This window comes from Lycium barbarum, chromosome 12, assembly GCF_019175385.1.
Source record: "Lycium barbarum isolate Lr01 chromosome 12, ASM1917538v2, whole genome shotgun sequence".
Taxonomy (NCBI): Eukaryota; Viridiplantae; Streptophyta; class Magnoliopsida; order Solanales; family Solanaceae; genus Lycium; species Lycium barbarum.
Window position 1 is genome coordinate 76,081,007 of NC_083348.1, and position 27,354 is coordinate 76,108,360.

General features: G+C 35.4%; 3 protein-coding genes across 4 annotated transcripts; 2 read left to right on the top strand and 1 right to left on the bottom strand.

Moving 5' to 3' along the window:
* Nucleotides 1-465: 465 nt before the first annotated feature.
* LOC132623494 (CBBY-like protein) lies at nt 466-10,250 on the bottom strand. 2 transcript variants are annotated; one of them, XM_060338258.1, is made up of 11 exons: nt 9,890-10,250; nt 8,974-9,023; nt 8,498-8,561; nt 8,235-8,283; nt 8,066-8,134; nt 7,396-7,457; nt 5,523-5,603; nt 4,614-4,768; nt 4,393-4,477; nt 2,870-3,013; nt 466-737 (listed from the first exon to the last, which is right to left on the bottom strand). In XM_060338258.1, the coding sequence occupies exons 1-11, from the start codon at nt 10,126-10,128 to the stop codon at nt 626-628; spliced, it is 1,110 nt and encodes a 369-aa protein (XP_060194241.1). In that variant the 5' UTR covers nt 10,129-10,250; the 3' UTR covers nt 466-625. The 2 variants fall into 2 exon arrangements, with proteins under 2 accessions (XP_060194241.1, XP_060194242.1); XM_060338259.1 differs by having other exon boundaries at nt 466-728; nt 9,890-10,244.
* A 757-nt stretch (nt 10,251-11,007) lies between these two features.
* On the top strand, nt 11,008-14,208 carry LOC132624463 (uncharacterized). The gene is made up of 2 exons (XM_060339240.1): nt 11,008-11,309; nt 11,935-14,208. The coding sequence occupies exon 2, from the start codon at nt 12,592-12,594 to the stop codon at nt 14,206-14,208; it is 1,617 nt and encodes a 538-aa protein (XP_060195223.1). The 5' UTR covers nt 11,008-11,309; nt 11,935-12,591.
* Nucleotides 14,209-21,137: 6,929 nt separating this feature from the next.
* Nucleotides 21,138-26,586, top strand: LOC132624226 (probable phospholipid-transporting ATPase 4). Its single transcript, XM_060339036.1, has 11 exons — nt 21,138-21,639; nt 21,734-23,193; nt 23,288-23,398; nt 23,481-23,757; nt 23,874-23,962; nt 24,097-24,181; nt 24,291-24,500; nt 24,732-24,857; nt 24,981-25,079; nt 25,208-25,399; nt 25,600-26,586. Exons 1-11 carry the CDS (start codon nt 21,208-21,210, stop codon nt 26,245-26,247), a joined length of 3,729 nt encoding a protein of 1,242 aa, XP_060195019.1. The 5' UTR covers nt 21,138-21,207; the 3' UTR covers nt 26,248-26,586.
* The last annotated feature ends 768 nt before the right edge of the window (nt 26,587-27,354 follow it).

A 27,354-nucleotide genomic window follows, 5' to 3' on the forward strand; every position in this document is an offset into this window, starting at 1 on the left:
TAAGAATTCACCCAAACCTTTTATGCAACGTTTTGAACGTGATTTACCTAGTCGAATGCCTTTTTAGTGAGTACTTCACAAGCATTTTGGAGTTCCACCTTATAAACGAGCTCATCTATGAAATTCAATTTCTATATAAAGGGACAAAGAGATAAGTATGGTACTTAATATTAACATGTCTTAGACTCATCAGATACACAGTTGACAGCATAGCCAATTGGAGTAGTGGTTCTTCATCCTTATTAGAGGTTTCAGGTTTGAGCTCAGAACATGACTGCATTTGGTAGGGAGTTACCCACAAAGTGGAATTTTCTGGCGCAAATCCAGATTACTCGAGCCATCCCCTTTCTGGCGCGAATCCGGATTACTTGAGTCCCACAGCAGGTACTGGATACCAGGTGAGAGACCTCCAAAAAAAGAGAGAATGAGGCAGCAGAATGTTCGAAAATTTTACAAGAGGTGAAATGAAGTCCCAAATTGAGAACTAATTCCACAAATGGTCAATGGCCGCTAGATGATACTGCAACTTATGCTGCATATTTCATAGGAAATAATTTTACAGCATCGTAATTACACTCGCTTTAAAGTTTGAAAATTATACAGGAATTGGGTTTTGTATCAAATATCAGGACTCCTGTATGTGTCGTAGCCTAGAAATTGATAGATCTCCACCACCAAATCCATCCATTATTGCTTTAGCTCCAGGAAACTCAGCTCTGGCTGTCGAACTTTTACACCTCAACAAAAAGATATTATTATTCAGAAAAGATATCCATCAATATTTATGCTAACAACATATTTAGTAACGAAATTATCTGAAAGTGAATTAGCAAACACCAGTTTACCAGGATGGATGTGGTACTAGTGTTATCATGGAATCCAGCGACATTTATTCTCACCCACATATACCATGGGGGACAGAGGCGGATGCTGGATTTGAAGTTTATTGGTTCGTACAGCGGTTTTAAGTTAATACACAATAATAACTAGGTGTATTCAAATATTTATAGATATTTAGTAGATTTCTTATGATACATATATAGGGTTTGGATAAAAGTAATTGTATTCAAGGGAACTATAACTTATATGCTTCTAGGTCTGCCCCTGATACAGGGTGAGTCGTTGTAGCACCTAATCAAAATCTAGCCAATGATATTACATTTCACGGCTTCAAGAGCAAATTGCAGATAAGGAGAAAGAAGAAGCCAATGCCACCAACTATTCTAACTCCCCCCCCCCCAAAAAAAAAAAGAAGAAGGAGAAGAAAAAGAAACCCTGTACAAGTTTAAGGCAAATAAACTTCATATTTCTAAAAGATGTTGGAAAAATCAACCAACATCAAGTGAATGATAGGTGACAAAATCTAATTTAGAATGATCTAAGCATAATTCAAAAATTACAAAATGTATATAAAAATAGAAGTGCATCTAAAAATTTAAACCTCTATTTACCCTGATTTATCTTATTCTACTAGTAAATTTCTACTGAGCCTATCTCCTCGATCTCCCCTGCTGTTGACTTGAAGGAACAAGAGAAGCTAAACTAGTATCTCTCTTTAAGAGCAAAGCATGCCAAATTAGCAGCCATAGCAATGGTTGGTGTGTGTGGAATTGCACATTACCTCTAAGCTAAATGATGGGCGCTGATGCTTATAATGTCCTAACAAGTTGATTAAAGCTGTGAGGTGGCCTACTAAGCTTAGACTCAGAGTGAACTTATTCTAAAACTTATATGTTAATTCAGCAAACTTGGCTTATAAGAGCAGAAGGTTCACGGCCATTTGCTGTCCATGTGAATATAGGTACATAATTCTGAGGTTTGGGTGGTTATCCAACCAAGTGTCAGATAACCTGGCAAAAGCACACCTGCTTCCCTGGTCGAAAGTAGGGGTACAAAAGCAGCCTATAAATGTACTCAAGTTGATTAAAGCTGTGAGGTGGCCTACTAAGCTTAGACTCAGAGTGAACTTATTCTAAAACTTATATGTTAATTCAGCAAACTTGGCTTATAAGAGCAGAAGGTTCACGGCCATTTGCTGTCCATGTGAATATAGGTACATAATTCTGAGGTTTGGGTGGTTATCCAACCAAGTGTCAGATAACCTGGCAAAAGCACACCTGCTTCCCTGGTCGAAAGTAGGGGTACAAAAGCAGCCTATAAATGTACTCAAGTTGCTATAGAAGTTCAAGAAGGGGCTGTGTTCTAGCTTATGGGCCATCGTGCCATGTATGTGACCAAGCTCCTAGCATAGCTGTATAATAAAGAAAAACATTCTTTTTCCCTTTCCTTAGCACCTATACAGTACTTTCTACCAAATGTCAACTGTGTGCATACGATTAAGTACCCTTCATATGATTTCTTATATACATTTGTCGTTTGATCTGATAGTGATAGTCTGAGAATGCACTCAACCCGAAAACTTGCTTGAGTGTGATGAATAAGTTCAGAAATTATTCTTTATCTGAGGTGTACAGGAGGTTCAGAATATTACACAAGAAGAAGTCGAACTCCCCAAAAAGAGTAAGTTAACAAATCGAGTAAAAGGCCCACATCTTTACAACCAATATATTGCACCAAGGAAGCAGAAAAACTACAAACATCCATATTTCAATCTATGCATCCGTTCTTCTTTACTAGGAACCCCTAAATTTCCTTAAATGACAAATTATTTAGTATTGGTATGAAATGAACCTGCACCGAGCATAATGGTTACATAGGATTTATATATGCCCACTGTTAAAGATAGAAAAGTACTTCTGTGCGCACCCGAACGGTAGCGGCTGCGGGTCCCCTTGTCATAAAAAAGATAGAAAAGTACTCTTATTGCATTCAAGATTTTGGTATTTAGAACTTTGATTGAAAAATCTACCTGCTCCGGACCACAACACAAGGCATGCCAATTCGCTCTGCTCCAGCGACCCCAGATTGACCTCCGGAAACAAGCACACAATTGTGCACAGGTACATTGGCATATTCTGCCCCCGCCCTCAAAGCAGCCACAACAATCTTCAATCTATATTAGAAGAAAATAAAGTATTAGACTTGACCACATTTACAGCCACTAGTAGTCGAACTGTTGCAGACCTACTATGTGCCAAATTGCACTGCACTCAATACAAATAGGGTTATAGTTTAGCTAGAGCCCGTAGTTAGTTTCAGCCGAAGGGCCAACAATGAAAAAAGCCCATACAAATATGCATGAATTTGCAGATAGCCCCCATATGCTTCTGAAGATTGTCTTCAAATACAAATCAAAGCTCCAAAAGTGAGAGCTATATGATCCAGTATGTTGCGTGGATTCTTCCTGCTGCTTTGACATACCGCTGTCCAGCATGTACGACATTGGTATATGGCTATTTCACAACAGATTCTTCAAAATACACTGAACATTCAAGGTCACTGTATGAATCCATAATAATATCTAGTATTTGCACACATTCCGTATAGCACCAATGATACTGATTCGGTAGTTGTTCCTAAGAGATTCAAAGATGCACAGTAACAAATAGAAAGGTCACCTACTAGTTTGATCTATGTGATTTCGAGAACCAAGGAATTCATTCAAACATGGTCATGCCAAATAAGTGTAATGAGTGCATGGATTTTCAATGGATCCTTGCATAAGTTGATCTTACTTCTACCAGATAAAAACCTTCAGCCAATATTTATACCTTTGTTCATGTAACATGGTCTGAAATAGCACAAATGAGATTGATAAGAAAGCTAATGTGTTTATGTGTTTTTTCTGATCCACCCGAAATGGAGAAGTATTCTCTTTGGACCAGAGTTCCTCTTTTTTTTTTTTTTTTTTTGTGGGGGACAAGTCTCATTGGACCAGAATTAATTCACAGCAACTAATTTCCTTTTTCCCTTGGGCACATCTCAAAGTACCACTGAATACATGAAATCTCCAGCTTCAAAACATGCCTTTCCATCCTCTCTCTCCTTTTCGTAGTAGTATTATTTTAGTATTGCATAGATCACTATCCTTATGTGTGTATTACTATGTGTTGCTCCATTTGTTCTGTATCTTGATATTTTGCTGTCTTATTTCTCTTACAATCCTGCATTGACTATGTTTCTTTTGAGCTGAGGGTCTATCAGAAACAGCCTCTCTACCCCATAAAGGTAGAGGTAGGATCTGCGTACATCTTACCCTCCCCAGACCCCACTTGTGGGATTACACTGGGTTGTTGTTGTTGTTCTATAAGCTCCCCAACCATGTCGGGATTGAAGTGTAGTTGATTATTGATTTTGGAAAGTTTAATGACTTAATCAAGCATCTTCATCCTGGTAACATAATTTCATGTGGTGTAAAACTGAAGATAAACCATCAAAACAACAAAAATAAAAATAAAGAAAAACAATAACGAATAGAACGATAGAACTAACCCTTCACTTGAAGTAGTATCAATGTCGACAGTCAACTTTAGTATGGAAGCAACCTCCTTAGCAATTTTTTGCTCCTCGGCGGAAACTGGGTCAAAACAATATAGATGAGGTCTGCAGTTTCTGATGTTGAGATATGGTACAAAGAGAGGCAACCAGCTTGTGCCATGAAATTTTAGCAGATTGTGCAACGAAACTGAACCAGATTGTCTGAGGCAATTCACCTGCTTTTCTTGCTTCTTTAGCCAGTTGCTCGCCTAGATCAGATGCCACCGCTTCGCCAAATACAAGTTGGCCATAGGAACTTCGCCTTACCTCCTCAATTCCAATTATTTTTATCTTTGCCAGTTTATCATTTCCAAGCTTCTCAATGATAGATCTATAGTGAATAAAAGAACAGGTTACCTTTCCATTGATTGGCAGAAAGTATTATTTCAACATCAAAACCCAATTTCATATGGGTGGAAACCAAAACGAGTTTTTTGACAGACAAGTATAGAAGTATCATTAATGTTGGATAAAACGGGAATTACTACACACGCCAACTAACAGTCCTTTCAATAACTAATGTTGCTACTTACTTTAGAGATTTTAATTATTTCCTGATATGAATTAACATGCAGAATCATTTAGTTTATATGACGATGTTCAAGCAACGAAAACCATAAAAAAAAGCGCAAAGAATATAATCTAGATCCAAGAAACAGAATTTTTTTTATAACAATGGTGTTCGGGCCAGTTTGGGCAATACCCTGACTATTCTACTGGCTACCCACTACCCCCAACAGAATAGGTACGGGTAACTCGTTCCACCAAGGCATAGGCAGATGGAAAGATCACCTAGTGTTTTTTGTCTAAGCTGAGTTTCACATTGTTTTCTACCACTTCATTAACCACTATGTCACACCCTTGGGTGCTTGAAGAAACAGCAATTTAACACTGGCAGATTCCCAAATGCAACAGTTTTAAGTGTTCGGCATCAGCAATAACAGTCTTTAATATTAGACTAACTTATTCATCAGTTTCATGCAAACTGTACGTCACCCTAAAGCAATATAAAAGAACTTAATGTTCGGGGAAAAAAAAATCTTATATATTCATATTTGAAATGCAAAGAATAATTAGCAGTAAACCTGACTTGCTTTTCTCCACTTTTACAGTAGGCTGTCAGCATCACCACTTGGACACCTTCTTCACATGCTTCATCAATAAATCTGCAAATAGCAGAGTAAAATTTATTAAGAGAAATATAACAAAATTAAGAAAGATCAACCAACTAAATTAATATATACAAAGACCACAGAATCAAACCAACTTTACACCGGTAATCGAGACGCTAAAAAGTTAGTCTAACAAATGTAAAATACTCTAACCTAACCTGTAACTCCTTCTAATGAAAATTATGAGAATTATCGTTGAAAAGTAAACTTTATGGCATTTGAAAATGTTAAAACTAAATCTATGATTCAGTGATGTGATAAGTTGCTCAACACGTCAAAATCTAGATGCTTAAACCATTGAGCTTAACAATGGGAGTGAATATTGGGCCTGCTAAAATCCAATACATCCACAAGATGAGTGTTACAGAGAAGCGGATGCTAGAGGGATATGTGGTCATACAAGACTAAATAAGATTAGAAATGACTGCATCCGCAAGAATGTTCATATAGCAAATATCGAGGATAAAATAAGAGGTCGCTTGAGATGGTATGATCATGCCCTGTGTCGACTGCAAGATGCACCAGTCCGTAGATGTGAGATCACGGTGGGTGAAGGTGTTAAGGGAGCGAAGTAGACCTAAAATCACTTATAAGAAAGTTGCTCGAAGGATCTATAATTTCTTGGAATCCATGCAAAACTTGGCAAAAGATTGGGCAAAATGAAAGAAAAATATCTATATATCTGATACTTATTAGTTGAGAATATGTTTCATCATGTTAGCACTTTTACTTTAAGTCCTATGATTTTTTTGCAAACAACAACAACATACCCAGTGAAATCCCACAAAGTGGGGTCTGGGGAGGGTAGAGTGTATGCAAACCTTACCCCTACCTTGGATTTATATGTCAGCAGAAAATACAAAGAGCTTCATATAATTTTTATTTTCACTTTGCTTATATTAGCATGATACGAATTTAAACAGAGTAACATGGAGGATTCATATAGCCGATCCCAACTTATTTGGGATTAAGGTAGTTGTTGTTGTAAGCAATTGAGCTTAGTACACAAACTAAACACCCAAAAGTGTCAATGATCCGAAGACTGTTACATGGCAAAAGTCACAATATCTGAACTACAAAGGGGTCTCAGAAGTGGTGGGTATGGAAAAATATAGCTCGATGAAACTGACAAGGAACCATTACTTCTAGACATAAAGCACAAAGTTGTAGATTTCCTCTATCGAGTTTGTCCCCGAATTACTATAGAAAGGGAAAAGAGTGGTCATATGGTAAAGCAAACAAGGATTAATCCCAGAGGAACCTATGGCTCAACTATTTCATGAACCTATTGCATAATTAACTCCACTCTGATATGGACCATCACCAAACAATGAGGATTGTAACTTGGATCTCAAGATGAGTAAGACACCACCTCAAATTGGAAAACATCAAATAGCCTAGGGTTTTGAAGGGGTTCCCTCTAAAATTTGCCGAAAATAATAGGAGAAAAACCCGAGGAGCCTCAATTTTTAATGAAAATAAACTTAGAACCTGACAGCAGCCTATAACATTAAAAAGTAAAATCAACACATAAATCTTTAAACAAATAATGGAAACATTATGCAGGGCTTCGACCATGTGAAAGGAAATCTTTCTCCTCTTTTTTACACTTAGCGCGCAGCATTCCCCAAATAAAAGAATGGAGTAACCATAAGAAACCTAGCTCTGACTCAGGGTAAAAGGAGAAATCATCTGCATGGCTCATATATCACTGAAGTTCAGAAAGGAGAAAACTAAATACATATAGAACATGAACAAATGACTTTAAGCAAGAAAGACTACTTACTCTTCAACACCAGGTCTTAAAGGTAAAGTTTTTGACATGACAAGTTCATCCAATGCAATTTTCTGCAAGCAATGAACCCATTATTCAGATTATTAATTCAACCAAGATCATTTAAGCTCTATTATCTTTAGTTAGAAAACGAATATGAAACCATTCTAAAACAAGTGTAGAAAAGGAACAGGAAAACAACAATTATCACACTGGATATAACAGTGAGTAAAAGTACGAGAAAACACATTAGCAAATTGATTTTAGTAAAAGCTCAAATATTAAACCAGTGCAAACGAAAACAAAAGAAAGGCGCAGGAAACAAGAACTATCAGATTGGATAAAACAGTCCATACGTGTACTTGAAGACAAAATTGGAATTTGATTTTAGTCAATGAAGCACAGCTAAGCAAGTCAACAACTCTACGAGATTACCTTATCAGAAATGTTATTTTGAGTTCTTATTTCGATAAAAGCCCTACTGTCTTTGTGTTTGACTTACATCAATTTGAGAGACTGTTAGCCGTTAACAACTAGAGACGTGGGGGCATGACTATATTCTGGAGATACAATATTGACAGCTATAGAAGGTGTTACTACTGATATTTAGAAAATACTGAACAAAGTGCAAGAATCTATCACCATATGTTCGACCTATTAAGCTTTAGTTTTGAATACATACCTTCTCTCGCAAAACACTTTTCATAAATGTCTCTTTCTCACTCGTGGGCAGTGATGTGGGCCAACCAATCTGAATAAAGAACAAGCTTATTCAAATTGGAAGGGTACTTCAAAGACTTTTAGAATGAATACAAGGACACACATCTATGAACTTTTCCATGTGAGCTTACTCTGTTGAAAAACAAGACCAACATCCTTTCTTCATCACCCATGCTCTTCCTGGGGAAAGCAAGTACTATATGCTTATGTAATAAGTCAGAAAGACATTTTAAGATGCCGTATACTGAGGTCAAATATGAAACTAAGAAAGTTACGAAATCAGGAAAAGATAGAATTTATTTAAGAGAAATAAAATCAACAATGCAATTCTCTCTGATTCAAAAAGAATATATGCATGCCACAACAGAATCACAAAACCTCCTGAACATCATACTTTACAAGATCCTGATAAACTGGTTGGCTCCAATTTGCACAGTCCAATCCAAGCTTCCGGAACGCTGACATTAGTAGAAGACAAAAAGACATGTACATTATCCCAGGTAGGCAGGAGCGGATCTAGGAATTCTAGAACTTGGGTGTACTACTAAAGAAATAAGGAAAAAAATGCATTGCCAGCAGGTTATATTAGATTATAGAAAATATGTACATCAAATATCTAGTTTAGTGGAAAGACCATGGGTTCACGTGCCCAAAAAATTATACATAATTCGCCCCTGCAGGTAGGCTTGAATCACAAAACCTCCTGAACGTCATACTTTTTTGTTTTTGTTATAAATTAGTTTGTGCACCATATTGGTGCATTCAGTCATTAAGAATGACTTCGGTAATCATCACGAAAAGGAGGTCATTTCAGAAAAACTTCCCTTAAAGCATAGAATTTACTTGATAAAAGTAAGAAAGAAATCTCACCTGCATTGAAGGCTTGACGATTTCCCTGTCGGTCCACATCCATTAAAACCCTAACAAATAAAAGTTGTCAAGGAAAACAAGGGTAAAAAAAAGAAGTACTAACTACCAGTGGAAAATGTAAAGCAGAAAATGTTGCTGAAAATATAATACGGAGAAAATAAGCAGACAAAAACCCTGAACATAAAAATAGATTATATTAACCCTCCAGGTTAGCATAAGTTCAATATAATATATTTCATTCAGCTAATTTATTTAATTCAAATACTGAATTATGCTAGGACATAAAAAATCATGCCTACTTGATTGAAAACTTAACTATCCAGTGCCACCATTTCCATACATTAACTCTGTCCCAAACTTTCCTTCTGGCATTTGACTGACAAATGTCAAAGTATCAGTTTTTCCACAGTTAAACCTCACAACTTCACATGACAGTAATTACCTCAAATTACGAGAAAATGTGCTCAAGTCGAAGTTCAATTTGATTTTTGAGAAGTTACTCCCTCCGTCCCAGAATAAGTGTCGCTTTAGCTCATAACAAGCCCATTAAGAAAACCAATAAATACAAGGCATAGCTTACTAAGTTATCCCTATTTATCAGATGCTTCTTGAAAATTGAGTAACATTAAGAAGAAGCCGCTCTTTAATATAAGGGTATAGTTAGAAATAACTACTTTTTTTTTTTGTCTTGAATTGCTAAAGCACACTTATTTTAGGACAAATTTCTTTTGCTAAAGTGACACTTATTTTGGGACGGAGGAAATAATACGAACAAAAATATCAGGGGAGGTAACACCAATACGGATACATTGCAGTCCGCAAAAAAGTGAAAAACCAAAATTGAACAGTAAAAGCTCAAGACTATAAGCACGTGCATAAAAGTAAGACAAAACAAGAAAGGGGTTAAAATTTGTACCCTTCAACTTCGAGAAGAAGAGCAAGTTGGTGAGATGGGGTTTCTTGGGTGTTGCTGCTATTAGATGAATTGACAAACCACCCATGAGTGTACAATTTGGGAATGTTAGAATTGAAGTTTCTTGGAGGAAAAAGGGGGAAATGAAGGTGGTGTTTTCTGTAGAGTTTGGAAGAGAAGCTGTTGTTGGTGCTGAAACGGAAAGTGTTGAGGGTGGAACATGAAGCTCTTTCCATAGCCATTCACTGGAATCGCATGTGCATTCTTTCCGCCCAACACTCCAACTAGATTTTTTTTTCTCTTCCTATAACTTTTTTTTCTCTTCCTATAACTTTATAACTTTTTTTTCTCTTCCTATAACTTTTTTTTCTCTTCCTATACTTTTATTTTCCCCTTTCGAACTAAAAAATTGTTTTTGAGTGCGTTAATCCAAAGTACACAACACTTGAAAGTTCTAAGTAAATGTGTTAATGATATCATATTCATTTTTTGATTATTTTATTTTGTATAATCAAAATTAAATTTTTCGATACTGTTTAATTATATTGGTTCATTTCGGTATCGGTTTCGATTAATTTTCAAGTGTTTTTTTTTTTTTAGAAAACGTTATGTAAGAGTCATGAGTGAAAGTTAGAAAACGATATTACGCAAACTTCTTTAGGGCTTTGACGAAAACTCTCTAGACAATTTTACTGTTTAAAAAGTGATGAATTAAAGGACACGTGAAATATGATCAAAATAGAGATCCATTAACTACTTTACTGTAGTCAGGGGCGGAGCTACAGGGGTGCGAGGGGTGGCAACCGAACCCCCTTCGTCGAAAAATTGCACTATATATATACTGCCAATTTTTTTATTCATGTACAAATATTATTTTTGCATCCCCTTAACAAATGGAGATTGTGGATCAGTGGATAAGGCGCCTGAGATTGAGCCCGCGGTCGCGGGTTCGAATCTCGACAATGACACATTTTTTTACTTTTTTCATCCAGTCGGCAGTCCCTAAAAAAAAATGACATCACTTTATTTATTATTATTAAAAAAAACGTGGGCCATTTGGCTTCTTTTTTTTTTTAAGTAACTTTCCACTAAGAAGACTTAGTGGGGTTTTTATTTATTAAATAAAGAAAACAAATTAGTGTCAGACAACAAAACGGGAAAAGGGGACATGAAAAGCAAAACAACTTCTCTCTCCAATAATCCCAAATCTTGTTTCTTCATTGATTATCTGTCTCCATAGTCCATATGAGTCGTCTCCTTTGTAAAACTTGGTCCTCTTTGCAGTTGATTTGGTGTTGATTTGGCTGGGATATAGAATCCCTAATTTCAGAAGTGTTAACATTGCTCATTTGTTACTACTGCGCTGCGCCTCCTACTCTGTGTCTCTGTCATTTCTTCTTGGCCCATGGCTTCCAATTCTAAGGTATTTCTTTTTTTTCCCTCTTTTTATTTTAACCATACTCAAAATCACAATAAATCCATTATTGTTTCTTGTTAGTTGTTAATCAACCCATTTTGTGAAATGGGTAGCTGATCCATTTTCCATCCATGAACCCCAAGTCTTGATTGTTTTAATTTTTAAATGTTGTTTGTTTGCAAAATTGATCTTCTAGATATTTGTTTTTAGCTAATAAAAGAATCAAAGTGTATATTTTTATTTAGTAATCAATTCCCTTTTATGTGTGTTGGATTGTGGTTAAATTGTTTTCTTGCTTATTGAGACATTTGCTAGAGTTTTTGAAATGGGATATGCTTAACAGCTTAAGGAGTTAAGGTTACTAATTGTTTTTTGCTGTATTGCTATTTGCTATATACAAGATTGAGTTTTTATTCTCACATTTAGATGTTCTTAAATAGGCTTTATTTTATTGGCTTTTAAGATTGACATTGTGTCTTTAATTCTAACTAATTTTTTTATTATAATTCAGTCTCAAAAGTCAGTGAAGAATTATTTTACCAAAGTTCCAAAATCAAGTTTGGACTCTCATGATCAACCTAATCTAGAAAAAAATGTCAACCACTCAGAAGTACCATTGCTTTCTTCTCAGGAATTTGATTTGAATTCTTTAAAGCATGATCCGGGTGAAAGAACTCAAATCTTGGACTTTCATCCAAATCATCGTGATGTCATTCGAAGAGAATACCTTAGGAGAGGTCCTTGTCAACCTCGGCTTAAAGAGTATCCTAAAACAAAATTTTCTAGAGACATGCGTCATTTTAATCCTCAGTGGTTTAGTGAGTATTCTAATTGGTTAGAGTATAGTGAAAGTAAAGATGCAGTCTTTTGTTTGAATTGCTATCTATTTGCAAACGATAATATTCATCAAGGAGGGGGTGATGTATTTTCGGCCATAGGGTTTAGGAGTTGGCAAAAAAAGAAGAGTCTTAAAAAACATGTTGGTGGCGGAAATAGCATTCATAATCATGCAAGAAAGAATTGTGAAGATCTAGTGCGATAAGAACAATCTATTCAATCTGCACTTGTGAGGCAAGATTCTCAATTTAAGCATGAGTATTGGCTCCGCTTAACTGCTTCAGTTGATGTTGTAAGACTTCTTTTGAATCAAGGATTGGCATTTCGGGGTCATGATGAATCTAAATCATCACTTAGCAGAGGTAATTTTCTTGAAATTCTTTCATGGTATTCTGAAAGGTGTGATAACATTAAAGATTTTGTATTGAAACATGCTCCACAAAATGATCTGATGACTTCTCCAATGATTCAAAAAGAAATTGTGACTGCATGCAAAATTGAAACAATTAAGGCTATCATAGAAGAATTAAATGGTGATTACTTTGCCTTGTTGGTTGATGAATCTTTTGATGTATCGCGCAAGGAGCAAATGGCCATTGTTTTACGATATGTTGATAGAATGGGATTTGTGATGGAGCGACTTATCGACATTATTCATGTTCAAGATACTTGCGCATCATCTCTAAAAGAAGCAATTGTTAATTTACTTGCTCAACATTCCTTGAGTCTTTCTTATGTACGTGGACAATGTTATGATGGGGCAAGTAATATGCAAGGTAGAATCAATGGCCTTAAAATGTTGATTAAGCAAGAAAGTAGATCGGCTCATTCTGTTCATTGCTTTGCTCATCAACTTCAACTAAGTCTTGTTGCGGTTTCTAAAAGGTGTGTTGAAGTGGGGGAGCTTGTACTATTGGTTTCAAGTATTTTGAATATGTTGGGAGCTTCTTTTAAACGCATGGATGAATATCGAGAATCTCAAAAGAAAAGAGTTCAAGAGGCATTAGATATGGGTGAACTTGAAACTGGTAGAGGCTTGCATCAAGAATTTGGTCTTACTAGAGCTTGTGATACTCGTTGGGGATCCCACTACAAATCTTTTAGTAACTTTATTCTTATGTTTGGTTCAATTGTTGATGTACTTAATGATATTGTTGTTGATTCACATTGTCCAGATGAAAGTGCCAAGGCAATGGGATTTCTCAGAGCATGTCAAACATTTGATGTTGCATTCACATTGCATTTGATGAGAGATATTTTAGCAATCACAGATGAGCTTAACAAATGCTTACAGAAAAAAGAGCAAGATATCGTAAATGCCATGCTACTTGTTCAAGTAGCAAAGAAAAGGTTGCAAAAGTTAAGGGAGGAAGAATGGGGTTCACTTATTGATAAAGTATCTAAATTTTGTATCAAGTATCAAATTTTGATACCTAAGTTAGATGAGCCGTACTTTACCTCTTTGAGATCACGACGTAAACTTGCTGGTTGTACTATCTCACACCATTATTACGTTGAAGTGTTTTGCAAAGTTATTGATTGGCAAATTCAAGAGCTTTCTTATCGTTTTGATGAAGTAACTACTGATTTGCTTCATGGAATTGCTTGTTTAAATCCAATTGACTCATTTTCTAGTTTTGATCTCAGGAAAATAATGAGAATGGCTGAACATTATCCTGATGACTTTGATGAATTTAGTATGGGGGTTCTTGAGAATCAACTTGCAAGTTACATTATTGATGTTCGTGATCTTGATGAAAGGTTCTCCGATCTAAAAGGACTTTGTGATCTTTCAAAAAGATTAGTTCAGACAAAGAAGCATTCAAACTACCCTCTTGTATTCCTCTTAGTGAAACTTGCCTTGCTCTTGCCAGTTGCCACTGCATCCGTTGAAAGAACTTTTTCAGCAATGAAGTTTATCAAGAATGACTTGCGGAGTCGAATGAATGAGAGTTATTTTAGTGGTTGCTTGGTGCCTTATGTAGAAAAAGATGTGTTTAATAGGATATCTAATGATGTTATTATAAAAACATTTCAAGGAATGAAACGTCGTCGTGTACAGTTGTAGTAATATACTTGCACTTTCAATAGAGAATTATGTTTGTTTTGATTTCTTCGCGTGTTTATTTTTTAATTTTCTTGAACCCCCTTATCAAATATTCTGGTTCCGCCCCTGACTGTAGTGTCAAACAAAGTTAAACAAAAACATGCGAGTAGAGAGAAGTTAATCAAGGTGAGACTCAAGAACTACTACTATTAAGTATCCAATAAGAAAAACTTAAATCATACGAGAGGAAAGATATCTAATACCTTGTAACTTTCTGCTTAAGTCGTTGGAACACCTTGTAGCTTACTATTCAAGATGTTAGAACTAATTAGCTTCAATAGAAGTAGCATAATAGGTTTCAAAGTCGGGACTTCGGTTGCTAATTACTTGTTGGCTTGTAGTCGTTTTCATCGTGATAGGGCCAAGGCATTTTTTTTAAAACTTAAATTTATTTGGTATGGCTCTATATTTTTTCTGTTTATTTTCATAAAATGAAAAAACCTACCTAATTATTCGGTACAGTTATAAATTTAATTAAAAATCTACAATTTTATTAAAAGAAATATAATAATCAATTCGAACGGTTCTGTTCGATCTATTACGAACCTGTTTGGATGGGCTTATTTTAAGCAGCTTATAAGTTGCAAACAACTTATGAGCTAAAAAAAAATAAAAAAAAAATTGGAGTAGCTCAACTTATTTTTTTGCCTTATAAGCTGAAACTTTAGATAAGCTAAGTCAAACGGCCTCAATTATATTTTTAAGCTTATTTTAAGCACAAAATGATTTTAAGATGGACAGCCAAACACTAAAAAAAACTGAAAACAACTTATAAGCCAATCCAAACGGGCTCTAAGTCGTTTTTTAAATACCATTGATACTTGTAAGAAAGAGATATAATACTAGTATCAGCATCTTTCCTTTTTAGTGCATCTTGAACTAATCTTTTCTTATTTTTGAGCATTAAGCAATAATCACTCCTCTAGCTTGTTACGCTCGATCTACATCTTATCTAATTTAATCTTGCTTTTTCTTTTTAGATAGAGAAAAATTTTGCTCTCATATTACAGATTCCGCTTCGTTCAGTTACATTAGAATTTTATACAACTTAGTAATTAAGTTTCGCTTTAATTGGTATAAAATAAACCAATTCTAGAATATGATGTTTTGTCTATATGAAACCTACCCTTCTGTTCATATTTCTCCCCCCCCCAAAAAAAAAAGGGCAATTTGTCTTTTCGTAGTTATTCCCAATCAAAAAAAAATATTTATGGTACGCTTGGAATGACGAACATGAGAAAATAACTTTGATAATCAATTAGGATCGACCGGTAAAGCTTGTGTTCCAGCTTTTCAGGTCAATAAAAGAAGCAATTGCAAAATTTGTCCTTCAAATGGACTGGTCTTTAATTTTTTACCGTCAAATGGGTTGATCTTTATTTTTTATCCTTCAAAATCGAATTTATACCTAGCGGGCATAAGTTCTTTAATGACGTTGACATAACTTTTAGATATTATAATGCGTAACTTATGCCCCTCTAGGCTTATATAAGTGCGATTTTGAAGGACAAAATTTAAAGACCAGCCCATTTGAAGGACCAAAATTAAAGACCAGAACAAAATAGGAACAAAACAGCAAATGACCTAGCCCAGCCCCTTCATTGAAAGGGTCTCTGCATTTGCACGATTGTCCTTCAAAGGCATTGGTCTTTAATTTTTGTCCCTCAAATTGGTGGTCTTTAATTTTTGACCTTCGTTAAAAATTTCTTAGTTTCAGGTTTGAACTCCCACTCAGTTATAAACTTTTTTAAAAAAAAATCGCAAGTTAGAGTTTGGATTCACAAGGCAGAGTTTTGGATGATGCAGAGTTTCAAATCTTTACCCGGGCAGAGTTCAAAACACTGCCTTAAAGTAGAGTTTTGCATGCAAAACTCTACCTTACGAATTCAAACCTCTGTCTTGCCAATTTTTTTCTTTTTCACTGAGCTAGGGTTCGAACCCAGAACCTTGAGGTATTAGGCGAAGGACAAAACTTAAAGACCACCAATTTGCGGGACAAAAATTAAAGGCCGTTATCCTTTGAGACCAAATATACCCCTCATCCGTTAAAGTTGTCCAAGTTGGACCTCCGATCCTACGTGGCATCCACCTCAACACCCCTAATCCATTTTACCCTTCTCTCTATTTGTTCTTGCATACAGCCACCGAAAACTCGATCAGAGTGATCCTCAAAATAAAGGACAATACAACAAAGTGAACTACAGTGAAATTTACTAAAATCAAGAAAATGTAACCATACTAGCACACTGAATATAAGTTGCAGACTCCGGAGCAACAGTGAACCGAAAACTAAGAGGAACAACGACCAATTCATGAAGTGTGACCTAGAACTCCAACAGTATCGCAAATTGAAAGCTAAGGATCCAAATTATAAAGAAAGAAAAAAAGAAAAAAATATAAATAATATTAAATAACACCAAGAAACTTGCTTTGATCAGCAAAATCTTGATATTCTTGAGAGTGAGGAATTGTTGGAGTAACAATCATGAGCACTATGAAGCAGACGACTGCAACTCAAATTATCGAAGTCAGTGCATAGCAATAACAATTACTACTGAGTACTTCATTTGAAATAAATAAATCTTCATTTCTGAACATAAACTAGATTGGATTGACATAATTTTGTGGAATCCTTATAAGTTTGTTTCCAATTTTCTCGTGGGTAGTGACGATGAGGGGAAAATCAAGCATGGGAAGTAGTAAATTGGAGGAAGGAGTAATAATCCCAGTGGGCGTGGTCGCGGTGGCAGTAATGGTGTGACGGAGGAGAAGGAAATTTTTGTGGTGGAAGAACAAATACAGGGAAGGAGTAAAATGGGTTAGGAGTGTTGGAGGTGGCATGCCACATGACATCCACCTTGTCAAATGTGTGGCAGCCACATAGGATCGGATGTTCAACTTCGACAACTTTGACGGATGAGGGGTATATTTGATCCCAAAGTATAACGAGGGGTATATTTAGCCCCTTTCTCATAGTACAGGGGTATATTTGACCCTTTTCCGTTAATTTTTGTCCTTCGCCCAATACCACGAGGTTTGGGGTTCGAACCCCGGCTCAGTAAAAAAAAAAATCGCAAGGCAGAGTTTTGTAGCAAAATTAGGCCTATTCGGGCCAAAGTTAGGTCTCAGGCAGAATTTTAAATGCAAAACTCTACCTGCGGGGAGAGTTTTGCATTCAAAACTCTGCCTTGCGAATCCAAACCTCTGCCTTGCAATTTTTTTTTTTACTGAGTTGGGGTTCGAACCTATAACCGTGATGTATTTGGCGAAAGACAAAAATTAAAGACCACCAATTTGAGGGACAAAAATTAAAGACCAGTGCCTTTGAAGGACAATCCGCACACCCAGCTCTACGTGGGCAGCCCCGTAAACCAGCCCAACGGATTTTATTTTTTAAATAATTATGAAATAGTTTTTTATATTAAGGAAAAAAAACTTTTAAATGTGAATAAGATATGTTATTTTTAATTGTTAAAGAATAAAAATAAAATTTATAAAACTGATATTCTTACTTGTTCATTTCATTTGAAGAGCTAAAACTGTCACATTTTCCTGTAAAAAATTCTAATTATATTATACTGCAACATTAAAAATATTGATGTTGTTCATCAACTTTAGTATTTTTAGTGTATATACACTTACAACATTTACCACAAGAGTTTGAGGTTAGTACAAGATCTTTGTACAAGGAAAAAACGTAACTATACGTAACTATCTTAAATCGTCATAATATTGATTAATGCATGTGATTTTCATGTCGATATATATTGCATGCATAACCTATTTTAAGACTGAGCCCGTTTGGATTGGCTTATAAGTTAGTGAAAATAACTTATAAGTCGTTTTCAGCTTTTTTGAGTGTTTGACTGGCCAGCTTAAAGTCATTTTGTGCTTAAAATAAGTCTAAAAAAAATAATTGAGCCCGTTTGACTTAGCTTATCTAAAACAGCTTATAAGCTAAAAAAATAAGTTGGGCTACTCTAACTTATTTTTTTTTTACTTATATAAGCTGCTTTTTTTAAGCCCATACAAACAGGGCAAAGGTAGAAATTTCCAAATTTTATCCATGTGAAATTCTGCCTGAGGGCCAAAGGTTAAAGACCACCAATTTGAGGGGCAAAAATTAAAGACCACCCCCAGCGAAGGGCAATCCTGCAAATTGCCCAAAATCAGATTCTATTCCTAAATAAAAGCTCAAAATCGTGGGTATTCCATTAAGCCCAAATCTGATATATTTTGTAATTTTGTTGGTATGTTTTATAAATAAGGAAAAAGATTCTTATGTTTTGTAATATACAATCTTAAGTAGTATTATTATGTCATTTTCCCAATTTTTTTTTTTTTTTTTTTTTTTTTTTTTTTTTTTTTTTTGCAAAAACTAACCTGTTTAGCCTCAAGAATTATGTGCTTTTTTTTTTTTAGAATAATTTTCACTTTATTTCAAAATTAATGTTTGGTTATAAATTTTTCAAATTCAATTTAGAGTTGGATTTCAAATATGGAAGAGCGCTCCAAACCTGCTTTTCAACTCTATCTTCATAAATTTCAAATAACGTGCTCTTTTTTCTTCTTTGCAAAAAGTATAACCAAACACAACTCCAACTTCATAAATTCCAAATTGAGTGAAAAATATTTAGAATTTATGGCCAAACGCCTGCTAATTATTACATGATCATGTACAATGATATTTGTTATGGTGATATTTTCTTAAAATGTTTTCTCTTATTTCCTTCTCTCATTTCTTTGTTCTTCTTTTTTTGTTTAGATCATTGAATCTAAAACTACAACCTAAACGAAATAAATTACAACCAGGTTTGTTACTTATCAGACCGAAAAAATGGATTCCAAAAATGTGTGAGTTAAAAGAGAAATAAATTATATACTTAAAATAATATCACCCATGATTAAAATTTAAAACTGTGGTTACATTGGAAGAAATGGAATTCTGGCCAAGCTTCTTACATATCTGGTGGGATAAGTAGGAACCTTACAGAGTATTAGTAATCGCTTAGTATTAAGTTGCCAACAGATAATTGAGGACAAGGAAATTATCAAGCGTGGGGGAAGTAGTTCACTAGATTAAATGTTTGTTTGTCTAATTGTCTTCTAGACCTTGTACTAATAATAATCTCATGACTTAAAAGCATCAATATTCACTTTTTAATTCTAGTTGCATTGACAATCGAGTTAAAAGGTTAAACATTTCTTTAATTTGCAGATCCGTGAATTATGGCTTCTGCAATGCATAACGACTCCAAGTGGCTGTTTCAATTTTGAAATCCGAATAATGTATTGCAGATTCAGTTTTTCTCCTTTAAGAAATAAATGTCGTCCAACTCCTCTAATATAATTTAATTCTTTTCAGTTCTTGAATATAATTAATCACTAGAGTTTGAAGTGAAATATCTCTTTAAAAGAAAATTGACTCTGATCAAACTAAACTTTCATTAGAAGAAGTTTCAAAAGTCATAGGTGTGACTATTTCATCTAAACATTTTAAACTGTTATGGAGATAACACATTTTTTAATCTATAAAATCCGTAACAAAATGTCTTGTTCTAGTTAGAAAGACAACTTTTTACATTTCTAACCAAAACATAGAGCCCGTTTGAATTGGCTTATAAGTTGCTTATAAGTTGTTTTCAGTTTTTTTGAGTGTTTAGCTAGCCAACTTAAAGTCATTTTGTGCTTAAAATAAGCTCAAAAAAATAATTGGGCCCATTTGACTTAGCTTATCTAAAGCAGCTTATAAGCTGAAAACAGCTTATAAGCCAAAAAAAAAAAATAAGTTAGACTACCCCAATTTATTTATTTTTAGCTTATAAGCTGTTTGCAGCTTATAGGCATAAGCCCATCCAAACAGGCTCATAGAGTGAAGAACACATAAAACCAATGCTCATGCTAACAATGGGAATCTGTCTACTTCTAAGATAAGCTTTAAAACCAAACAGTAAAGAAAAATAAGAAGATTTGCTTAGGAAATATCAACCAGAGTCCAAAGCTGCAAATGCAGTGGAAATTGTTGTTTATTAAAGGCCTGCTTCTGCTTGATCCCAAGTATAAAGACTTTACTATAATTTTTAGTCAATTGGCAGTTGCAAATTGTCTTTTCCTAAGTGAGAAGCCGGTGAATGCTCAAGCAACAACGTGGTCTTTGCAAAATACCTTAAGTAACAGACAAGTTAAAGAAACTTCCTTTCTTGAGATTGTCGTCTATAATATATCAAAACCTTTTACCAAGTCTTAAGAAAAAACAACCTAAAAGAAGATAGAAAAAAGTTAAAAAGATAAGATAAGACCTTTTTGTTTGTTGCCCTGCACTTTGAAGTAATCGCTAAACATAGTCCTTGGAGCATTGTGCCAAAATGGATTATACTTTGATTTTAGAATAAGCTTTTGTCAATTAGTATGAGTTTAGCTGACGTACATTGACAGTATTTTTACACTATCATATATTCATATTACATCAAGATAAATACAAAGTGTCTGTAATAATTGAGATTAATGACTTGAAAAATAAGACATTACTCTTCTAAAACATGTTGAAAATAGGGGCGGTCTAGAGCTTCCCTTACAGGCTCGATAGCTTTGATCAAACCCCTATATTTATTTTTTAAAAATTCACTTAATATGTATAAATAAATTATTAAGAACCTAATGAGTTGCGGTTTTTAAATTTCAGAATCCATAAACTCAAAATCCTAGCTCTCTCTCCGGTTGAAAAGACCGAAGAAAATTAGCTACATAGTATAGCATGGAAAGGGAATATATAGGAAAAATAGAGGACTAAAGTTGTAATTAAGTTATATTTCGAGGATCAAGGAGGAAAATTTCCAAAATATTTCAAGGATCAACAAGGCAATTTTCCTATAAGGATTTTAGTTAAAGTTCATGTGTTTTAGTTGAATATCAAACATTGGAGTAACAAATTTCTTAGCACATTTTTCTTCATTTCCTAAAATGGCAGGAGGAAGAAAGAAACAGAAAGTAAAATGGAGCAAACTCTACACATTCTCATGGTTGCATCCTCAAACTAATGAAGGTGATCCCACTTCTTTTGCTGTTACTGCACCATCAGCTCAAAGTTTCATTGGTCAGCCAGGTTATTCCAGGGTAGTTTTCTGCAATGAGCCTCATATCCACAAGCTTAAACCATACAAGTATCCTAACAACTATGTATCCACAACAAAATACAACATAGTCACCTTCTTTCCTATAGCACTTTTCGAGCAGTTTCGTCGTGTTGCCAATCTGTATTTCTTGTTGGCTGCAATACTTTCTGTCACTCCCTTGGCTCCCTTTACCCCTGTGACTGTCATTTCACCCCTTGTTTTCGTCGTTGGGATTAGTATGCTCAAGGAGGCCATGGAGGATTGGAATAGATTCTTGCAGGTACCTTAAATTTTTGGTTTCTTGACAGTATCATAGTGTCAAACAGAGTGTTCTGTTTTTACTAAACATTTTCATTTTGTTTTTTTCATTGCAGGACTTGAAGGTGAATGCAAGGAAAATTGAGGTTCACATAGGAAATGGGGAATTTGTAGAGAGATCCTGGAAAGGAATATATGTGGGAGATGTAATTAAAGTTAACAAGAATGAGTATTTTCCAAGTGATCTTCTGTTGCTTTCTTCAAGCTATGAAGATGGTCTTTGTTATGTTGAGACTATGAATCTAGATGGTGAGACTAATCTGAAAGTTAAAAGAAGCTTGGAAGCCACACTTAGCCTAGATGGGGATGAACAATTCAGCAAGTTTTTAGCGACAGTTCGTTGTGAGGATCCAAATCCAAACCTTTATACATTTGTAGGAAATTTGGAGTTAGAAAATGATTATCATCCTTTATCTCCATCTCAAATTCTTCTAAGGGATTCAAAGCTCCGAAACACTGATTATATCTATGGGGTTGTGGTGTTTAGTGGACCGGATACAAAGGCTGTGAGGAACTCTACAAGGTCACCATCTAAACGTAGTAGAGTAGAAAGAAAGATGGATCATGTAATTTATGTCCTTTTTGCCATGCTCATTTTGATATCGATGGTATCCTCTATCGGTTCAACTATATTCACGAAAACTGAAGCTGTAAAATGGTATTACCTTGAGTTGGAAAGGAGTGCTGATTCATCTTTTGATCCATCAAAGCTGATTGTATCATGCTTGTCGCAATTCATAAGGGCTTTAGTGTTGTATGGATACTTGATACCAATTTCTCTATATGTTTCAATTGAAGTTGTTAAAGTTATACAAGCTATGCTCATCAACAAGGACCAGAACATGTATGACGAAGTAACAGATAAATCAGTTGTGGCAAGAACTTCGAATTTGAACGAGGAGCTTGGACAGGTGGAAATGATTCTGACTGATAAAACAGGCACATTGACTTGCAACCAGATGGAATTTAGGAAATGTTCAATTGAAGGGATTTCATATGGTGGTGAAATCACAGAAATTGATCTTGCAGCATCGAGGAGAATGAACATCGAGGTGGAGAGATATCGGTTCAGTGTAGGCGGATATGATCCCACTGGTAGAAGCCTAGAGATGTTTGAGTTCTCAATGGCTGAACCAGCTACAGAGAAAATGGTCCTTGGTTTGGAACAAGGTGTGGAAACACCAAATGCAACAACTCCAAGAAATTCCATTACAAGAAGAGACTCGTCGGTTATTAAGGGATTCAATTTCAGGGATGATCGACTAATGGACAAAATGTGGATTAATCGATCTAACGTATCAGATATGATGATGTTCTTTCGCGTAATGGCTCTATGTCACACCGGTATTCCCATTGAAGATGGAAAAAATGATAAACTAAAATATGAGGCAGAATCACCGGAGGAAGTATCCTTTCTGTTAGCTGCACAAGAGTTTGGATTCAAGTTCTGTCATAGAACTCAATCTATGATGGTTGTTGAAGAACTTGACCCCTCTTCTGGAATGGATATTAAAAGGTGACTTCCGCCTATTTTAATTCAATTTCACCCTCTCTTCTTTCAATTCTCCATTTTTTTCTCATTATTTAGCTCGTTATACTATTGCTTATAGGGAGTACAAGCTTCTGAATCTGTTAGAATTCAACAGCACTAGGAAGAGGATGTCTGTGATAGTGAGAAATGAAAATGGAGACCTCTTTCTCCTTTGTAAAGGGGCTGATAAGTAAGATATAATTGCTTACATTAGTGATCAAACTATTATCAGATTTTCTAGTGTAGTTCTAAGTCTCTTCGTTGTTCTGCAGTGTTATTCTTGATAGACTTGCAGATAATGGTAGGACATACCAGCAAGCGACAACTGCACATCTCTCAAACTATGCAGAAGATGGATTGAGAACCATGCTTTTTGCATATAAGAAAATTAAGACAGATGAGTATGAGAAGTGGAACTCACAATTTACAAAAGCGAAGGCCACTATAGGTCCAGAAAGAGAAGACCTACTAGAAAATGCCTCTGAAATGATTGAGAAAGATTTGCTCCTGCTAGGTGCAGTAGCAATAGAAGATAAGTTACAAGGAGGAGTGAGTTTTCTGTTCCTTCATTTATCTTCCAGAATAACTTTCTGAGCTATAATTCATTGTTACATCCCTTGCAAAGTAAACTTAAGCTTGAAAAAGATTTTGTTCGACTTTTTCAGGTTCCCGAGTGCATAGATAAACTAGCACAGGCTGGATTCAAGATCTGGCTGCTAACTGGAGATAAGAAAGAAACTGCAGTTAACATTGGGTGAGAACTTACTTTCTTCTTCAGATAGCATAAGTATGCAGCTTTTGAAATATTATCTATTGTTCAAAGATTCTGAAGACAGCACAAAGAAAGGTCACTCAGTAGCTAACTCTACTTCCTCTCAATTCTTGCAGATATTCTTGCAGTTTACTCAGGCATGACATGAAGCAAGTTCATTTGACTCTAAGCAAAGAAGCCGAGTCGAAAAATCTCATGAAGGTGAAAACAAATATCTTTTGCTTCAAACAGAAAAAGAGAATGATGCATTAAATAAGGAGTAAAATAGAATTGGAATTAAGGTAGTCAACTTTTTTTTCTAGTTTTTCAGGTCATGAGAGAGGATATATTGGGTCAGATTGAAAGATACTATCAAATGGTCATTCAAGAAGATGCAAAGAATCGACCTTTCGCGTTGATAGTGGATGGAAGAGCTCTTGAAATCGCCTTGAGCAATGACATAAAGGACCAGCTTCTAAGACTGGCCGTTAGATGTGATTCTGTCATATGCTGCAGAGTTTCTCCCAAACAAAAAGCTCTTGTATGTCATCATTTTTAATGCTTGAGGCTGCCTAATGTTCTTTTACATTTTAAGAACAAATTCCTTTTTCATCCGCTTGAGATTAGATAAACAAAATGAATCTTCTCAAATTCCTACAAAACTTAAATCTTTATAAAGAAGCAATCCTACAAACTTAATACCTTTTTTTTTCTCGTATTCATGCTTTAGTAAACAAATTTGTATGAGTAAGTTTCTGACTAGAATTTCTAGATTACGAGGTTGGTTAAGCAACACACTGGCAAGACAACATTGGCTATAGGCGATGGTGCAAATGATGTAGGCATGATTCAAGAAGCAGATATCGGTGTTGGAATCAGTGGCATGGAAGGAATGCAGGTAATTGCTTTCTATCCTTAAATTTGTGATTGGCTTCTCATTTTTGGTTAATTTTTTTTGTACAGCTATTGAAGCCTAATATTCAAACTAACTTCTAATTCTGTTGATTACTGAGATTTACAGGCTGTTATGGCAAGTGACTTCTCAATGCCTCAATTCCGTTTCCTAGAACGCCTACTTATAGTCCATGGTCACTGGTGCTACAAGAGGATCTCCAAGCTGGTGAGAAAATATTCTTTCTTTCACATCAAAAAATAAAAAATAAAAATAAAAATAAAAATAAAAATAAAAAATCCATCCTTTGATATATGTGCACTAATAAGAATTTGTTCTTCATTTTGATGCTGCAGATTCTATATTTTGTCTACAAGAACGCCACTTTTGGCCTCACACTGTTCTTCTATGACATCCTCACCACTTCCTCAGGACAGGTTTTATTTGATGATTGGTACATTGTCATCTTCAATGTCCTTTTGACATCCTTGCCTGTGATCTCCCTTGGTGTGCTAGAACAGGATGTTTCATCTGCAGTCTGTCTTAAGGTAAAGATTCAATAACTTACCATTAATGCATTGTGAAAGTCTTGTATTAGAATAATTCTCACCGCCAAGAAAAATAAAGACCAAAAACAAAGACTTCATATGCAACAAAGGGCTGCTGATAATCTAGGAACTACAATTCCTTACAATGGCTTTTCATCAAAATTCTAATCATTCTCTTTTGATATTTGTCATTGGAGAAGTTTCCAACCCTTTATCAGCAAGGACCCAAGAATATCTGTTTCAGCTGGAAACGAATCATTGGATGGATACTAAATGCGTCATTTACATCATTAGCAATCTTTGCAATCAACATTAGTGCACTTTCCCCAGCTGCATTCACACAAGGGGGAGAAGTGGCAGATATTGGACACATTGGTGCAATTACTTATACTTGCATAATCTGGACTGTAAACTGCCAAATCGCGCTTATAATAAACCACTTCACTTGGATAAGCCATTTACTCATCTGGGGTAGCATCATTTGCTGGTATATTTTCTTGTTCTTGTATGGTGTGATCCCACCAGACCACTCTAAAACAGGATTTCACCTCTTAACAGAAGCCATAGGGCCAACAGCAATGTTCTGGATTGTTACATTGCTAGCTGTTGTAACTTCATTAGTTCCATACTTCATTCATATTGCTATTCAGAGATCATTCTTCCCTATGGATGATCATTTGATCCAAGAAATGGAGCATTTTAGAATGGATATTGTCGATGGACCGATGTGGTTGAAGGAGCAGCAGAAATCCAAGGAGAAGATTAAAATTGGATTTTCTGCTAGGGTTGATGCCAAGATTAGGCAGTTGAAGGAACAGTTGCACAGGAAGAAAAAAACCAATCTTTAAGTCTGTTGCATATAATAATTATAAATCAGGGGAAAATAGAAATCAAATTTGAGTACTCATAAATATAGGCTTTTAGGTACTTCATATTATTTAGCTAGCTCTAAACTGATAGATAGGGATTTAGTGTTTACCAATAATTTAGAGATTTGATTTGCTATATATAACATGTAATGTTTGTATTCAAAATATTTTGTTTATGTGAATGGAATTTGAATGAAATGGTGGGATTAGCAGCATTCTTAGTGGGCCTCATAACCGTATCTCTTAGACAAATTGGGCAATTTGGAGGATTGCCCTTCGCTGGAGGTGGTCTTTAAATTCTGCCTGTGCCCATGCAAATTCTACCTTAAGGCCCAAATAGGCAGAATTTGACAGATTTACAAAATTCTGCCTTGCGATTTTTTTTTTCACTGAGCTGGGGTTCGAACCCACGACCTCAGGGTGTTAGGTAAGGGGCAATGCTTAAAGACCACCAATTTGAAGGGCAAAAATTAAAGACCACCCAAAATGAAGGGCAATCCGCGCAAAAAAAAAAAAGAACCTTTGCAAGATGGGCGAACAAATATGGCTGAATCTGAGCCGGGCTAAATAAGATGAAACCTCAAGTACCAAGATATTAGCCCAAGATCATCCTTCATATTAGTCCACTATTAAAATTAAGTAACATAACTTTCCGAAGAAAAATCAGTTTTTTGCGCGGATTGCCTTCAAAGGCACCGGTCTTTAATTTTTGCCCCTCAAATTGTTAGTCTTTAATTTTTTTTCCTTCGGCTAAAAACCCATGAGTTCCGGGTTTGAACCCCCGCTCAATCAAAAATTAAAAAGAAATTCGCAAGACAGAGTTTTGGATTCGAACTCCACCTTAGAGTTTGCAGGTAGAGTTTGCTACTTTAAGGCAAACTCTGCCTTACGGTAGAGTTTTGCTTACTTTAAGGTAAAGTTTTGCAAGCAAATTCTGCCTTGACATTTTTTTTAAAAAATTTTTGACCGAGGGGGGTCCGAACTCGGAACCCATGGGTTTTTAGGTGAAGGACAAAAATTAAAGACTAGCAATTTGAGGGACAAAAAAATAAATATCACCCCCGAATAAGGGCAATCGTGCAAATT

Coding starts and splice junctions, on each gene's coding strand:
- LOC132623494 (XM_060338258.1), bottom strand. CDS start 10,128: ATGGCTATGGAAAGAGCTTCATGTTCCACCCTCAACACTTTCCGTTTC. Junction 8,135..8,234: donor TGGTCTTGTTTTTCAACAGA/GTAAGCTCACAT, acceptor TTCTTTATTCAG/ATTGGTTGGCCCACATCACT. Junction 5,604..7,395: donor TTAAGACCTGGTGTTGAAGA/GTAAGTAGTCTT, acceptor TGCTATTTGCAG/ATTTATTGATGAAGCATGTG.
- LOC132624463 (XM_060339240.1), top strand. CDS start 12,592: ATGACTTCTCCAATGATTCAAAAAGAAATTGTGACTGCATGCAAAATT.
- LOC132624226 (XM_060339036.1), top strand. CDS start 21,208: ATGGCAGGAGGAAGAAAGAAACAGAAAGTAAAATGGAGCAAACTCTAC. Junction 21,640..21,733: donor ATTGGAATAGATTCTTGCAG/GTACCTTAAATT, acceptor TTTTCATTGCAG/GACTTGAAGGTGAATGCAAG. Junction 24,182..24,290: donor AGTCGAAAAATCTCATGAAG/GTGAAAACAAAT, acceptor CTAGTTTTTCAG/GTCATGAGAGAGGATATATT.